At 40.7% G+C, this 18,093-nt stretch overlaps 1 protein-coding gene across 3 annotated transcripts in view; it reads right to left on the reverse strand.

Moving 5' to 3' along the window:
* Window positions 1-18,093, reverse strand: part of mtrr (5-methyltetrahydrofolate-homocysteine methyltransferase reductase) — a 32,624-nt gene that overhangs the window by 11,783 nt on the left and 2,748 nt on the right. For all 3 annotated transcript variants that reach the window (XM_005912126.2, XM_005912125.3, XM_042227327.1), the window contains exons 6-13: window positions 17,930-18,043; window positions 17,668-17,824; window positions 17,487-17,575; window positions 14,999-15,179; window positions 9,913-9,955; window positions 7,542-7,722; window positions 6,769-6,887; window positions 634-726 (exon numbers count right to left, since the gene is read on the reverse strand). In XM_005912126.2, the coding sequence (XP_005912188.1) occupies window positions 634-726; window positions 6,769-6,887; window positions 7,542-7,722; window positions 9,913-9,955; window positions 14,999-15,179; window positions 17,487-17,575; window positions 17,668-17,824; window positions 17,930-18,043 (977 nt within the window). The remainder of the gene's footprint in view (window positions 1-633; window positions 727-6,768; window positions 6,888-7,541; window positions 7,723-9,912; window positions 9,956-14,998; window positions 15,180-17,486; window positions 17,576-17,667; window positions 17,825-17,929; window positions 18,044-18,093) is intronic.

An 18,093-nucleotide genomic window follows, 5' to 3' on the forward strand; every position in this document is an offset into this window, starting at 1 on the left:
GGGGGCAAATTGGCAATAACCTGGAGTCTTCCACTAAAGGTTGGATTTCAGTGTAACATGACATTGGTTGTATTTATAACCAGAATACAACCAGTTGAGTGAGTTCTGAGTAGACTTGCTGGGACTGACTGTGTTCACAATCCATTTGCGTTCATAAATTAAATGGTAATTATCCCTAAAACCAACATTAACCACACTATAGATCCCATGTTTTTATAAAATATACCTTTAGTGGAGCTTTAATATTACATATTTTAATGCTTTAATTTTTAAAATATTATTTGGATATTCTAGGAATTTCCAGATAACAGCTATATAAACCAAACCATGTTAAAAGGTCAGAGGATCTTGCAACATTAAGTAAAGTAGCTGCGTATGCATGTTAGTTTTCTTCCCAAACACCCTAGAACATACCCTGAGCATTTAATATACAGATATAGATATATATAAGTGAATAATAAAACTCACACATTGTACATTCAGACTGCAGTCTTCATTATGCAGGTCACAGATTTTAATACATGGAGAAGTGCAGCAGCAAGGTAAAGAGGGTTATGGAGAGGACTAAATCTGAATCACAAAAGGTATGTGGGTCTGAATGACGACTGAACTGAAAGGAAAAATACACTTTACCGAAACAGGTAGTCTCGGTCTCTGTGGCGGCATCCAAAGAACAGCCAGGTCTCTCCAAATATGGCCTCGGGGTTCGTCTGTCTCTCCTCCTCTCTGAAAGTCAAACAACAGATGTTAGTGGTCAATCAATACAAACAGACACAGGCCCGATGGAGGAGAGTCCTTCGTCACAGCAAAAGGCTAAAGAAGAGATGTGACGCTGTTGAGCACTGTCTGTAATGACAGGAGTGGCACGTGCACAGAGACGACCTGTGTGTTTAAGGAAGGACATTATATGCATTATTAAATTCCACCCGAGCACAGGTTCCATCACAATAAGCAGCTGCTGAAAATGAAACTAGGGCTCAGTGTGTGAGTGTGTACAAGTTTTACTCCTACATTTATGTGTGTCTGTTATTCGGTGCAACAACATAAAAAAAAAAAAACCTGCTCCTGAAAAAGTGATTTCTCTTGTGGCTTTGGAGTTTGGCAAATCTCCCAGAGTCCTTTGCAGGCAACAGCAATGCAGAAACACAAAGCGGCTCTGAGGATGCCGTTATCTGTGCCACACACCTGCCGCAAAGGTGACAGCTCTCTCCCAGATAACAGTTGACCTCCAACCTTTCATGATGCCATCAGTCAGTTGACTGTCTAAAGAGACCGGCATTATCTGTTACCCTAGCTGTGGGTGGGTGATTTGGGGAGGGGCTAGCTGAAGTGACCAACCATGACAAGGGGCTGAGAAATACCACAGAGAGACACTGAGACTGGGCTCTTTGTGCTGCACCGCTGCGCTCCGAGGATACGGTGCCTGTTTCCCTAAATCCCATCCTTTGCTGTTCACAGACAGACTGAATCCTGCTGTGTTTTCCAGCTATCACAAAATGAAAATAGCAGCCAGCTCCTGAGACTAATGGAGGGATATTGTGCTTAAAGAGGTGATAATACTTTTAAATCTGTGCTAATAAGTAATCTAATAAGTATTTCAGCACAAAAAATAAATGACTAACCTCAAAATTAAGACAAAATGAACTACATTTATTGAAATATTTTTAAATGATCTGAATGTTTTGCAAATTTTCACCTACTGGACACAGTCTGAGTCATCTCACATCTACGTCTAAAACTGCAAGAGGAGCAGAGACGAAGACTCAGGATGTGGATAAGAAAATCTACGTCTAAAACTGCAAGAGGAGCAGAGACGAAGACTCAGGATGTGGATAAGAAAATCTCCAGGCAAAAGATATTTTTGCCTGGAGTTGGAGGCAGTTTTGTGGGCAAGACCTCCATTGAAGGCACGGGTTAGAACTGGACTGGACTGGATATGTTTCATGAGGGAACAATAAATAATCTAGATTGCTTTTGCACAACAACAGCTAATAAGACTCAGGTAACCAAGACGGTTCAAACAGCATGATTCAAACAGCACGATGCAGATGACATAAACAAGGTGGAAACATCTTTGATTGGAAAGGCGAGATGAAATATTCGATATCCACTGCACAAAAACAAAGCTGTGAGTCAAAGCCAGGAAGAATCTAAATTTAGCAGAAGACTGACTGGATTTTATTGTTACTATGCTATTGGATGACAGGTCGCTGAATTGGTTTAAAAGGGTAGAGGACACTTGTATCTGTTTTTTAAAAGATTTGTACTGTTTTAATATAAATTTGAACTCGGCAACACAAAGAAGTCACTTTGGCCTGTAGACCACAAAGAACTCTTAATTACAGTGTTTCCAAACAACACTATGTAAACTGTACATAAAGGTCAGAATCTATGAGTTGCAGGTCTATTAGCCCTCATATTTAATTACAGATTGCATAAAGACAACATAGTGAACACTGAAACTCTGACGTTTTGTTTTTCCTTTTAGAAAACATGCTCATTTTGAATGTGATGCCAGTAATAAATCTCATTAAAAACTCTATTTAGTTATGTTTACCACATTGCAGAAAAGTAACTAAATTTAACACTCTCCAACTGTTTTTTTACTAAGAAGGCACGCTGCTGAAAAAACATGAAAACCATGGTTCAGCACTTGCTTTGTTAAAATAATTAAAGTATTCCCGAAAAAGTAAAGTGTCTGGATGACAGCATATGCTGCTCCAAAACTTAACTTAGCATTAATGGCGCGCTCACAGATGTGCAAGTTTATAAAGCCATGTGCAATAATGCCCTCCCCCCATACAATCAAAGATGCTCGCATTGAACTGAGTGCCGATAACAAGCCAGATGGTTCGTCTGCTCTTTAGCCTGAAGGACGTGGCGTCCACGATTACCAAAAACAATTTAAGATATTGACTGGCGAGACCACAGGACATTTTTCCACTTCCCCTCAGTCTGTCTTAAATTGACTTGGGTCAATTTCTAAATCTTGTTTATGTATGGATTTCCCTTGGAAGGCACAGATCTAACTTGCAATCCTGGATTCTGTGATAAACTGACACTGAAAAAAGTCTTGTTGGGCCCACGTGGTGATTTTCACAACAGAGACGTGTCTTCAAAGCTGTTCCTGAAGAACAGAAAAATCATGACTGATTGCTCCCTGCATACTGTGATTTTACTGATATGATGTACCACAGATGACGGAGTTCCCAGATTCTACATAATAATACATTTTTTTTTATCCTGAAATTGCTGAATTATTTGCCCACAAAGTCTTCCAAAGAGCAGTCATACCCTCCTTTCCTTTACTTTGGGAAAAGCAAAATCAATAATTAAACATCTCCATAGGAGTTTCTATTCATTGCCACTCATTTAACTAAAGTGTTGCCAGTTTCTCATTGAGGAATGAAATGTTTATGAAGTGTCTATTTAGCATAACACATCTCTGAATTTCATTTCCTCCATCTCATGTTTTGAAGCATGTTGCTGGCATCTGTGCAGTCTCTGCAGTACACTGAACCAAATAAAGGTTTAAATGACTTGCAAATCATTGCTTTCTGTTTTTATTTACATTTAACACAGCATCCCAGGTTATTCTGGAAATGAGGTTGTATTTTCTGACATTTTCTGACTGGATTACCAGATTCATTACATTTTTTTTTTAAAAAATAATGAAGAGATTAATCAATTGTTTTGTTGTAGCGCTACAGTAATTAGCCATAGGCAAAAACAAATCAATGCGCAAGTGTGACTGCGAATACTAAAAACAAAGCTTAGCTCTCATTAATTAAATGTAAAGTTGACCAGTAAGTAAGAAAGATTCAGGGAATACATTTGTTTGAACTTTGCGACTGAGACTGGGTAACAGAGCTGTCTGGCTGACTTCATCTGAACGCTCAGATCCCGTCCATTAGCATCCTGGACGAGATTCTTCTGATCTGCAAACAGCCTCAAGTAAACTCATTTTAGTGGGCTCGTCTCTCCTCTCGCCGCCTGCCCTAAAGGGATCAATACCAATATGAAAAACCTGGATTCCATTCTGAGTAGACCACACCGGCGCCTTTCCCTGAATACAAATCACATCACATCACACCACATACCCACACTATAACAGCCTGCAATAAAATCCCAGGGGAATGCAGCATCTACAGAGCACTCCATTTGGGGTCGAAATCAGAGGCGGTTGCCTTTCAGCGCCATTCAGTTGATCAGCAGGAGGGGAAACTGCAAGGGAAGCTGAGGTTAAGGCCTGGTAAACATCACAATTATCTCATATCTTTCATTTTCATCTTTGCAGCTCAATGCGAGTGGCACCGAGTGCCTTTTTACATTCTAAAAATACAAAAGAGCCAAAAAACAACAACAGCTTGAGACTTAATCACTGACATTGCATTGCAGAATTACAATATACATCCAAAGTGATGAATTCAAAATGTTTTCATAATACGGAAGCAAGATGCTTAAGCTGCCTAATTGTAGTCAGCTTTCTGTTTGAACTGATAAATGGAAGCTAAATATTTGCTCACACAAAAACACAAACTTTAATACAAATTGTTGTATTGAATGTACCAAATATGCCTACTGGTGCACCTAAAACTGAGGAAAAAAGATTCTTTTTTTTCCACTCCAAAAGAAAAACTTGTTATGTTATGGCTTCTAAGAGGATTAAGGCAAACCACTCACTTAAAATACAATATTTGTTTAACTGTCACTGCTCCCAGCTAAACTGAAAGACGCTGAAAATCACATTCTCCATAAAATCCTTCCACGAACACAACAGCAATCAATACCAGACTACTGGAGGCCCTTATTAAAATCTCCTGGTACCACCAAGTGAGCCTCTGACCTTTAGAGACTCTTCTTCTACTTGTTACCAGTGCTACAAACCCGTACAAAGTACTTTTGAAAACAGCCATCGATTAACAGTGGGGGCGAACGAGGGGAGAGGTAGGAAGATCGAAGTGTCCCTGTGTTGTTTTGTTGCTAACAGGGCCCTTCTCGGGCCTCGAGGCAGATACGGCGTCCCGTTGACAAACTGGTGATTGTTATCTCCTATCAGAGTGCAGCGTCAGCCGCCGAGGCTTTGTTTGGAATCTCAAGATAGATTGTGCACAATGCCGCGCACCGCGACAGGTTTTTACAATCCTCGAGCAGAATACGCAGCTGGCAGGGGAGAAGATGAGAGACGCAGACGAGGAGAAGCGACTGTCGAGACAGCTGGGATGAATTGATTCACGTGGGCTTATGCTGGAACAGTCAAGAGCTGCGTGATATAAAAAAAGAAAAGAAAAATAACAAAAAAAAAAACCAAGTCTTTAAACTGAACTTTAAGGACATATTTGATTAGGAGGCTGAGAGTTATGAACACGCAGCCTTGCAAAAATCAATCAAAATCCTCGTCCGCTGCTGTAATAAAACACTCAAATGTGCTTTTTTTAGAGATTTACATTTTGGAGAGCAATATTTGGCCTCTGCTGTAAGGATGAAAGTAAGACTAATATGTTCATATCAGTGCCTTACATCAGAGCACTGTCCCTCTGGCTGAGCCTTTATCATTAAGAAGAAGAGCCTGGCTGTGAGTGCCGCGACCAGGTCAGTCAGAAAATGTGCTATCTTCATCGCTCCATCCCACAGGCACTAGCAAAGCATCACCCCAGATGACCACTCATCTTTCCCCGAATCTTTGCGGCAGACAATCCACCGCTGCCATCACTTCAGCCGGTCACCTCTCAGAGCAATCACGCGCGGACACCACCCGCCACTACAGAGCAGACATCCGGGGGATTTAGAGACAATTGGAGTTGACTGGGGCACAACCTCATTTACACAAAGCCACCCAAGAGTTAGACATGTCAGTCTGACTAAAAAGGCTTACTGCGCTTTCTGACAATTCATGGTGGCTATAAGCCTGGTTCAACACACAGCCATCAGCCCGGATCACATTAAATCCTTCTGACAGGTCATCTTCTCGCAATCTTGATTTAGCCATCAATTCAGACAATTAAACAAGATGTCACGTCTTCCTCTAATTGAGAGCACTCTTCAATCACAGACGTACAACGCAGCGATGGTTTAACTAGCTGGAGAGAACTACTGCCTACTAAGCTAACAGTCAATATCCTCCAATCACCTCTTTGGCAATTACAAGCAATGATTTGCTCCAACATGACCACCACCTACTGGAGAATTTACTTTGAAATCAATATCACTCCATGTGCTGCTTTAACTCTTGGCCCTTTATTACAGAAGTGATAAATTTGTGCATCAGAGAAAGTGTAATTTATTCCTGGAGAGATAAGTAAAGCACCTGACATAATCCCTGACGTGATCGCAGCCCTCGCTGCGAGATTTATTATGGCTTATGTGATGTACATGACGTGGTCTTTTTACCGGCTTTGAGAAGGGTCTCATTTAATTGTCTCTGCAGATTACTAGAAAATATGCACAGATGATGAGCACTTAACATCACTTCAACATTGTGAATATTCATTAAAGGCTGCGTAATTTCAGCTGGAAATGTGTGTGCGACACTTCGCACAAATCAGCACATAACCCGATGCTTGACACGGACATTTCGCTGACCCGCTTCAGCTGCGATTTTTGGCGCCGATTCAAGTGCATTATTACATGCACTTGAATCCTCTTGACGGAAACATTTCCAAAATGGGAGATCTCAAAATATGCAATGAGCCTCTTATTTGGGGAAAAAAGTCACTTGTGTTGCAAGCTGATATTCTATTGTGCGCTTAAAAAAAAACATAAGCGTACCTTTGCTGGAGGAAGCCGATGAATGGAGCGACTCCGGTGCCTGGGCCAACCATGATGAAGGGCACTGATGGATCAGGGGGAAGCCGAAAAGACGCGTTGGGTCTCAAACTCACATGGATCTAGCATCAGAGGATATTAGAGCGCATTTACAATAATTAGAGTAATTACAACAATGCCAAGGAGCCGCTGTGGGCTTGCCAATCGATTCATTGATGTACTTCTTACTCTAAGATATACTAATGAGAAAACTCATGCGCTGCAATTGAAATCCATAGGGTATGTGGTAGGGAAGACTGCTTCCTCTAAGTTAAACTACTTTACTTTAATTAACCACACACAACTGGCTCAAAGCTCACTCTCTTTACATGTCTGAGCTAGTAAAGCCGAGTTTTCAGAGGGACATAAAACACGTAGTGGAAGCTGTCTGAATCCCTAACGCCCAGCACAGCACAATTTCAAGCCGTTTCAACTCTTGCTTCCCACCCCTTCTAGTACCTCTTGAACTGTAATACTAGAAGGAGAATGGGGCAGTCAACCTCTTTTGCTATTTTACTGGAAAAATCGAAACAAAGACAAAGTAAGGCCCAGTAAAGTGTAGCAAGATTTCAACCTAGCCAGAAGGGTACATCTATTTTTTCTCACCCTATGAGCGTTTTCTTGCAACTCCCACAGCGCTTGTACCAGCAAATATGAGCACTTAGAAATTTATCAGCCAAGACCACAAATGTGCACAATCTACTTTCAGCTTTTTTTTACTCCAGTCTACTCATTACCTTTGGCAGCGCTGGGCTGCTGGACGAATCAGCCTTCCCAGGGAAAACCAGGCCAGGATTGATGAGGTCAAATAGCCAGCCAGTACACAAGCCTCGCCTCCCCGCGGGCCGGCCGGAGCATGCTGGGATCTCTACCACGTTGAAGACAAAATGAAGCTTTCCTGGGTGTCTAAGACGAGAGCTACAGAGATGGCACCACAGATGGTTTGAGATGGAAAAAGTCAGAGACAGGGGGGAAACATCAGCATGTGAGAGTGTGTGTGCAAGGCATACATACAGTGACAAGCAGGGAGGAAGTGAAAACAGAGTGAAACACAGAGAGGCACAGGGAGAGCAGAAAATTGGGAAAGATTATTTTAGGCCAATTACTTCAGCATGGCCGTTACTTACAGCTACCTATTTTGAACAATTTCAGCTGTTTAGTGACATCTCAGGCACAACAAGTGGTAAAATGACTCAGTTTGGAGGAAGCCTCACAGAGCTTTCACCCACTGTATCTAGTAGTGTTTTTTTGGATCCTACGCTTGAGATTGACATCATACTGTGTATTAGCCTCCTAATAAACACGTATGTGTACATATTTTCTTAAAATCAAACCAGAATGTGATTTCTGCTTCTCGAAGAATAAAAGCTTCTGTCTTATTTGCCTCGATAAAGATGTCTCTCTATTCACTGTCGGCTAGAGCACTCTCGCACACTCTTATCCTTCGCTCTCCGGTTCCTGTGGGCCACTGGAGACCTCTATTGACCACAGCATCAATAATGCAGGTCTCTAATGTCTCTGCACCATCTGATAAACTACAGCCACTCTCTCCTGTCCGTTTCCCATCTCTCTTCGCGCGTACACACACACACACACACACAAGCAGCTAAGGGAGAGACTAATGAGAGGAGCGGAGACGTTTTGACATTGCGTTAGATGTTGCTGTTCAACATGAGTCTCAAAGCAAACCTAATGGGCACTAGCTTAAAAGGGAGCGCAAATCAATGACTAGCTAAGTGAGGAAAAAAGAAGGAACACTTGGCCTATTTAAACTAAGCACAGCTAGCTAAAGTCTATGCAATATTTAAAGTCCATTCATTTATGCAGTTTCTTCCTATCAATGAAATCTACAAACAGCCATTCAAACTAATGTATATCACATAATGTGCACGTCTGGCAAAAGGAGTCCAAAACAAGCTTCACACAGATACGAAAAACTTACATAAAGTGTGTTACTAAAGTGTCACGCTGCCAATTGCCACCAGAAGAGCTTCGCTGTGCCATGGCACAAATTCTCTGAAACTCTACTGGAGAGATGAAACACACGTCTTCCAAAGATACTCCCACATTTGGTGATGGAGACTACATCTAACACGCTGAACCCAAAATTTTCCAAAAGGTGTATATCTGGCTTGAAATATTGTGGCTACAAAGGCCACACCATATGATTCATATAATTTTCATGCTCTATGTCCCCTTGTGCCCCAAGGAGGAGAGACTGTCATGCTGCAAGAAACAACCCATACCAGGTAAGAAATATTTCTTCACTAGAGGTGGTCACTCATAGCCAACACAATGCCCTACACACAACATAGCACGCCCCTGGACGCCCTTGCTGTAGGTATAAATGTTCAGGTTTTTCCTTTAATTTGTCACCCTACACAATTCAAATGACTATTACTTTTTAAAGTTCTTTCTAAGTACCTCAACAAATCTGATTTTATATTAATGCCAGATTTTATTAAGTTAACAGAGCTTCTCTCTCATGTTATTAACTCCCACTCCCTCTCCTTAACGCTCTTAATGTCCGATAATTTGAAAGCTCAATCCACCCCGTGAAGGGATTGGCAAAATAGCAGATCTCCAGTGGATGCTGTTGCATTTCCCAGCTGCCAACAGAGCAAAATCAATATTTTATCATGCAAACTCAAACTCTCTTGTCCAGCGGTGCCTAATAAACAAACCTGGGCATTCAGTGATATATCATGATGCATGCGTAGGAATAAAACAGCAACAAGACTTTCAAAACAAAGTTAGGCAGCTATGAGACCAAACAACACACACACACAAATGGATTTCTATTATACTTGTGTAACGCAGTATTCATGCACAGCCATGTAAAATGTATATGAAATCAGGATACCATATTTACTTGACGCACCACCACCACACACACACCCCACCCCCCAACGAAACTGTTCAGCATTAATCCAGCCCCAAACCAAACAGGATAGTTCTGTTGTGCAGAAAGAAAACACCAGCTAGCGTTTAAAGATTTAGTCTTCCAAGACCACTGAGAATAAAACAGACATACTTGGGTGATAAAGCACACTTGTGCAGCTCTACAGTACAAAGCGTATTCTTCAGTGTAATTTTCTGTCACCTTACCTGGCTGCTGAATAAGGCCGGGGTTGCAGTTTTGGCAAATGCTCTGAAAGGCAAGCACAAATGTCAATCACCGCGCTGTCTTGCTAAGATTTGGTTACGCAGTCAATCACCACAGAGAGGAGACGAATTATGTGAAAGTCATTTCGGTCCATTGAAACGTCCTACCTACCAATCTATCCTCAGTAACCCCCACCCAGGTTACAGTCTTGTTTCTAGGACACACTTCTATATTTATGAAATTACAAACTCAGGGTTATAGAATCCCAAGTGTCCAGATGTGGCGCCAGTAGGAAACAGATTGCTTATGCAGACCTTATTTCAATGCCAGCCATGAAGGTGCCCTCTTTTGGGTAATATGTCGCACACATTGTATATGCGAGGAGGTGTCAGTTACATCGAGAAAACTTTTTTTAAGAGTTTGAGATAACTTTTTTACCTGACAGCAACAAGATATGCCATTCTCTATCCAGTGCCCAGCACCACTGATTAGACGCTGGCAAAGAGAGAGATTGAGAGTTGTGCGACGTGCTTGCTGTGCACTCGCTACATTTTATTTGTATCTCGGTGATAGATGAAGCCGGACAAGTAAAGCACCACCATATGTACCAGCTGAGGCTGTACAATAACACATTTTTCTGCTAAATTGCCAGAGAAACAAACAGCTGGTCTAAATCTGCTCTCTCCTCTCTTTCTGGATTTCTCTGACATCTAAACAGCTCAGAGGTTTCAGAGAGACAGCTCCGCACTTTGACGTCCATTTCATCTCTTTGCGCTGAGATATTTTAAACAAACGCAAAGGCTTTGCTGAAACAGCAGTTAGCTACTAATAATTTATCCACATACCCTCAGACACTGAAAAGACCAACAAAACTGAAAAATAAAAACAGGGCCAGGGGCTAACATCAGTTTTAGACAGTAAAGAACAGTCGGCTAATAAAATAAACGAAATAAAAGCAATGCACATGTTTTTTAATACATTTCCTAAGAAAATAAAGATATTTAATACTTGGTTGCGATTGGGTTTTTAACCACTTTAAGTACAGTGAGTACAGTGAAGTCGTTGTCATGTTTGGGAGCCCAGTTTGGGATGATTTGAGTTTGTAACATTGTGTTATCCTGCTGGAGCAACAATAAGAAGATGGGTACACTGTGTTCATAAAGGGACAGACATGTTCAGCAACAATACTCAGGTAGGCTGTGCTGTTCAAACAATGCTCATTTGGTGCTTAGGGGTCCAAAGTGTGCCAAGAAAATATCTCCCACACCACTACAACACCTCCAGTAGGGTAACCAGCACCCCAAAGGCAAGATGGATCTATACTTTCATGTCGTTTACACTAAATTAAATCCGAATGCTGCAGCAGAAATTAAGATTCATCAAACCAGGCAATGTTTTTTCAATTTTCATTGCCCAATTTTGGGGAGCCTGAAAACCGCACCCTCAGTTTCTTGTTCTTAGCTCCCAGAAGTGGCAGCCAGCGTGGTCTTCTGCCGCTATAGCCCATCTGCGTCAAGGTTCAACATGTTGTCGATCCAGAGTTGCTCCTCTGCATACTTTGGTTGTTCTTATTGGTCTTTTGAGTTACTGTTGCCGTCCTATCAGCTCGAAGCAGTCTGGCTATTCTCCTCTCACTTCTGTCATCAACAAAGCCTTTTCACCCAGAGAACGGACGCTCACTGGATAATTTCTCATATTTGGACCATACTCTGTAAACTCTAGAGACGGCTGTGTGGGAAAATTCCAGTAGATCAGCAGTTTCTAAAATACTCGGAGCAGCCAGTGTGGCACCAAAAACCGTGTCACGTTCAAAGTCACTTAAATCACTTTTCTTCCCCATTGTGGTGATCGTGTTAGCAGGTTGTCTTGATGATGTCTAAATGTCTGAAGGCAGTGAGCTGCCGCCACGTGATTGGTTTATTACATATATCCATGAGCAAGCAGTTTGAAAGATGTACCAATGAATGTGTAAGTATGTCTGTGGCTGAAGAAATGTAATTGTTTCATGACCTGCCATCTTAGTGAAGCATTAAATTATTTCCACTATCACAGAAAATCAGATGTGTAAAGAAAACCTGGAAGATTAGGTTAAAAAGAGTATTTTATGGGGAAAACATATTCTTTTCTTTGATGTAAATTTAACTGAAAGGGCAGTTTTGCATGTCAGTATTTGAAAACCTGCATAAATATACTCAATAAAGAGATTCCTTGTTATATATTTGAAGTCGGAGAAATAGCAGTGTCTTGTATTTCTCTTTGAGATGCCTCCAATATCCAGCACGACTCATAATATTAAAACTAGCCGGAGCAAAGAGGACTTATATTCTGAAAGAAGTCCAAATGTTTCAGACTTAGAGGCTTAAAATGTATTAACGTATCACAAGGTGAGCCAAGATTACAGGACGGCCTTGTTTAGTTGTAATCAATGTGCATGTACTGGAGATACAACCCACAGTGAATCATCTGTAAATAAATCTTTAGAGATAATTAGAGCTACGCTGCACCAGAATGGATAAATAAATCGTTCCTGTTTTTAAAGTTTCTCAAAAACCAACAGTGAGTTGCTGCTTAATGGGACAAATCCTCACATACAAAATATCTGAGGATCCTTTCAGTCGGTGCAAGTGTACACCTCTCCATCAGAGGGTGTATCGTGTATGTTAGCGCTATCCTCCACAGCTGTGCAGAGCTTGAGTTGCTGCCTTTCTATCACAGAGTGACAGCACATGTCTGAATCAGAGGACAATCAATCCATCATCTCGCATCACTGCGCTGCAATGATACTGGTGGTAGATACAGAGGATGGATCACTTTTAAAACCCTCTGAATGCAAAGCTTTTTTGTCGCAGTCAGTGGCTCGAAGATACATTTTTAAATATGTAATCCAAAAAAGGCTTAAGAAAAGAAAAAAAAAAGAAAGCACAGTCCCAAGATCCCCACTATGTTTTCAGCGGTATCATCGATCATAGTGCACAACAATATAATCTATTTCATCTCAAAAGTCTCTGTGCTGCAATTTATATGCAGAGGTACCATTTTAGTAGAATAAATGAGATAGAAATGTGGTTGCACATAAAAGTATATACTTCTCGAGATTTATGGAGAGTTTCTTTGGCTGTGCATGGAATTAGAGAAGTTGTTAGCATTAAGGCGTTAAGTGAAATTCTCCTCAGGAAGGTTTTTGCAGTTTTTAATAGCCTGCAAATGCTAATTTCAAGTTATTTCTGAACGAAGGACCTGCTAGCTCATGGTTTTCCGAAACCATTTAAACATTTTCTGTGGCGTTTTTATTGCGACTTAAGTGAATAAAGTGGGAATAGAAGTGATAAGCAATCAGTTCTCTGTGGCCAAGAAATTTCATTTTAAATTTAATGCTTTTCCTCAAAACAGAAGGGCCAATAACCTCTTGGGATACAGACATATTCCCTTTACTTTACTTTAGTGAGGATTATTTTGTTCTGCAAGTTTAAGTCCAGCAAAAAAGTAAAAGAATAGAAAAGAAAACTGCACCTTGGTACGATTTCATTTGAGGTCTGCTGTAAAGTAATTGAAAAAGATGCTCATGGACAGCATTTAGTTCCCAGGGGCTTTGACCCCAAAGTTTTTATCTAACACTCTGTACGAATCAATGAACTATCAACACGACATCTGGCTCTGAAAAGTGGGCATCTTTCTCAATTTAGACCCAGCATCTACTTTTGTAACCAGCCTGCACTTGGCCAAAGACATGTGGGTCCAGAGACATCTCTCCTCATTATTTACACTTAGTGTAAATCAGCCTAAACCCTAATCAGCAAATGCCTCCCCTTCAGTTGAGGTAATGAACCAAGAACACTGCAAAAATACAGCAGTGTACTTTAACAGCGACACCCTGAGTCAGAGTTTACCATTAACCTATGATCCAAACTGACCCTGTGCATTCGTGTCCTTGCAAAGCTCAGTGGTTTACCAGTATACCAAATAACAGCTGCTGCCCTGAGGGGTCTGCAACGCCGCATTCTTCACGAGGGCACGGTTGTCCCCGTTGCCAATTTCTGCATCAGTTCACCAGAGTAAAAGGTGCTGTGGTTGGCAAGTAGGCCTAAAATAGCTGACATTGGGGTAGGCCAGGAGCTGTGACACAGCTGTTTTAGAGGACAGCTCAACTTGTATATGAAGCTGTAGCCAACTAATTTCACTGTCTGCTAAGTTTCAGTCAAAGCTTATTAGATCTATACTGAATGAATGACCAGCCAACTATCTTAATGAGCTGAAAGGAAAATGTTAGTTTCTTACCAACAGTTCACACCAAGGGTCAAAAAAAAGGAGACGATAGGTGGCAGACAGCAGGGGAAAAAAATCATCAATATTATTAGCACAAGGCGAGATCATGGATAAACTTCAAAATATATATCTTGACTTGATATATATCGTTATATTTACAAAAAACTGGAAACAAAACAATATTGGAGCTGCAGATTTTAAAATGAGACGAGGAAGTGAGCGTTGACCCTTTGGGGAGCCTCTTGATGCCCTCTGTCTGACTGTTAGGTATAATTAAATGCTCTGACCAAATCAACCATGAGCCTGTGCTCACAGAACAGGGCTTTACTAAGGCTACAGTGACCCCTACTGGATGAAAATGATCCAGTCAGACAAACTGAATCACAAAACACAGAAGGCAGGCGCGACAATAACACGAGGTGTTATTAAAAGTGAAATAAATAGTTCTCAAACAAATAATTCCACTGACACTTAGTGCGGGTGCAGTCAAAATCCCACTCTCACGTCAATCACTGTAATTCTCCTTTTCTTTAAAGCAAATTGAAAACTTGTTTTAATTAAACATGCAAGTTTGAAAAAAAATGCAATGATTTTTTTGAAGACACTGGAAAAATCCAAAACATAAAATACACTTATCTATGATAATAGGTCAAAATTATGACTAAAACTGTGATTTTTATCACACTGTGTATTTTAGAGAGACTTTCAGATTCCCCATTAAAACCTGGAAAAGATCACTTTATCAATGATGATTATACGCTCTGTTAGTCGGTGGAAAAAAACAGAAATTTTCTGTCTGAGTGAGCTAACAGCAGGGAGTCTGACCTATAAGGAGGCTGAGAGGAGGTGAGCAGGATGGGAAGGCTGTAAGAAGCTCCAAAACGCTGAGGCTCGGGTCTCTCACATACAGGTTGTAGTCTGCAGCACCTTGTTTACTGCAGAGCTCCTGCAGTCTCCTCCTCTGCACGCTGTCCCCTGTATGCTCCACCAGAGCTCGCAGAAACGCCTGACAGAGACACAGAAATCAGATGCGCTGTCACCCGAAGCTGTTCTGCACCTCCGTCAGCCACAATTGTCGTGACTTTTACAAAAAGGAGAGCCAGCCACACTGTACACAAAGTCTGAAATCTAAACAGGTAGACCCTGACTCCAACCCCATTATGTAGTACAGCTATTTTAATATGCACAAAGCCATTTCTTCCACTACAAAATTATAATTTTCTTTTTTATTTAAAAAAGAGAAAAAAAGGCCTTTAAGACGACTGAGAAACTAGCAGAGGCGAAGAAGCAATCTTTTAATTCTCAAACAAAGTCCTAAAAATCGATTAATGCAATCAATTACCCAGTTACATTTGCAGAGGACATGCTGCGGTTTAATCGGCATTTCATTCGTTTCATTAGCAACTGCTTGTTATTTTTATTGTAGGCAGCAATTAAAATAAAAAGATTAAAGGGATCACAAAGAAACATTAAAACGCTTCTGCTTAAAATTTAGTCTGCAACCATGAATCAATCAGATGCTGTAATCTGAACTTTAAGTATTTGTCAAGAAGTGCTCTGTATAATCTCAGTGATTCATTACAGTTTTGACTGCATGTATGCAAAGATTTGTGGCATGTTCTTCACTGCACTGGATCGAGTGTAACATTTTTCTCAGCAGAATTGGAGAATCGGGATGTACAGCTATATCTCCCTGTGTTTGATGCTGCTACACATAAGACTGGGAAGTCTCATTGCCAAAGAACCAGAGGTTATTATCTTTCTCGATCCTAAAAAAAAAATAAAAAAATGTGAAGCTTAAAAATTGCTGGCTTTAGTGAAACAGCTGAAGTGCATTACACAGGCAGGTGTTGTAAAATAAAACATTTACTGTCTTGTAAGTCTTTAAACAACACAGTGGCAGGAAAAAAAAAATCTATTTCTGTGCAGGAATTTAATAGAGGAAGCTGCAAACAAAACGTCTATAAAGACTTCTGAGGGAACTGAACTGAGTGAAGCCGTTAACGTTTAGATGTTCTACATCTTTCTGACACTTTATCAATTTTTTGGGTGCAGTTCAAAAAGAGTCTTTACATAAAATCCAAGCAGAATTCAATATATAATGGCTCGCTAACTTAATTCATGATTATGACAAAGCAACTTTTTATTGCACAGGGTTTTATAAGCGTGTCAGATATTTTGAAATGCTTAACGAGAAAAAGGAACCCATCCGTCTTTTTTCTTCCACTTATCCTATTCTGGGTTGCAAGATGGAGCAGTGGAGCCTATGCCAGATATCAAAAGGAAGAGGCGGGGCTGCTAGTTGCCAGTCTGTTGCAGGGCTAACACATAACACCTACAGTCAGTTTAGAATCATCAGATAACCTAAAATCTCTTTAGATGCCTTTAGACTGTGGGAGGAAGCTGGAGTACCTGGAGAGCGAGCATGCAAACTCAGACCCAAGACCTTCTTGCTGTGAGGTGACAATACCAACCACCGCTACTCCCAGAAAATGTAACCTTTTTAAATAAATGCAAACCTGTAGTGTGCGTGTATCATTAAATATAAATTGTGTTTTAAATGTTGTGCGATTTAAGGGTTTCAAAGGGAATCGAGCACTGGATTCAGACCAGTATTTACAATGACGTGCTTATCAGAGCTTTAGGGTTATTACCATATACTGTCATGTTTTCTGCAAGTGTGTAGTGAAGAGTAAATAACTGATACAGCTCATGCCAGATGGAATTTTCTTTTCACTTTTTCTCTTTGTTTTTCATTAAATAATCACTTAAGCTCTCTAATTAAAACAAAAAAAAAAACAATCAAAATAACAAGATGATGTGAAAATAATAACTTCACCATTAACAGTTTCTAATGAATCACATCTAAGGAATCAGAGGAAACTACCGCAGGCCACATCGCCAGCCAAAGCTCACAAACTGACGAAAGCTCAACACTTGGGCAATTTGACATTTTCACGCACCAAATGTGAACTTAATTTTAACGTTTCAACAGAGGGATCACGGAGGTTAAATGATTATTTCAGCTTTGGACCAGGACTTAGTAAATCCAGCCTTGCCTGAGCGTATTAAACCAAACTATACAAACACCTGCAGATCTTCTGGGTCCAGACCCGCTGCTGACTCACACTACTCGACACATTTTTCTCCCAGCTTTGACACAACAAATAAAAACAACGTGCAGGTAGCGTTGTCAGAAAGACACATTCCCTTTATTATGCTAAGACAGTAAAATAACAAGCAGGTTGTCACATGAAAAAGTGACTTTGTTTATGCAGCAAGTAGCTGCAAAGCAATATAGGGAAAATGGTACCTTCTTAGGAACACTTCTGATCTCCAGACACCATGTGAGCAAAAACAGGAGAGAAACATTCTGTGGGATGTAGGGTGGCACCTGGGCACCTTTAAGAGGGGAAGAAGGAAAATTAAAAGGATGAGCTTAATGGGGTCCATATTGTGTGTTATTTTCAAGAATGTACCAGTTGTAGTATTACCTTTTTTCTTAGTGTCTTTTTGCAGAGAAATATTGACATGGTGGTTCCTTTGGCTGTGAAGGCCCAGCCTGTGGAGCATGTGGTCCATGTCTGCGGCCCTGTTTGGGCAGAACACATCAAAGGAATCCCCTGGTTGATAAGCCAACACTGGGTAAGCCTGAGAATGGAAAAAAAGAAACTTACAACACTGAACTTGCAATCTAAACCTTTACTGGGGGTTAATTAAAGCTTCATTTAAATGAGCATCTTTTCTCATGCTTACAGAGATCTCCAGTTCCAGGAGAAGTGCTGTCTTGACTGCATCTCCACTGGTCAGTTGAACTGCCTTGGATATAGGCACCTGATGAAGAGCCTCTTTGTTTAATGGCCCCACAATCTAAAAAAATATATAAATAAAAAATTAGTGGCCAGTGAAGGAGGAAACAT

The sequence above is a fragment of the Haplochromis burtoni genome, unplaced genomic scaffold (assembly GCF_018398535.1).
Source record: "Haplochromis burtoni strain Fernald_Lab_line unplaced genomic scaffold, NCSU_Asbu1 Contig_1, whole genome shotgun sequence".
NCBI classification, from domain to species: domain Eukaryota; kingdom Metazoa; phylum Chordata; class Actinopteri; order Cichliformes; family Cichlidae; genus Haplochromis; species Haplochromis burtoni.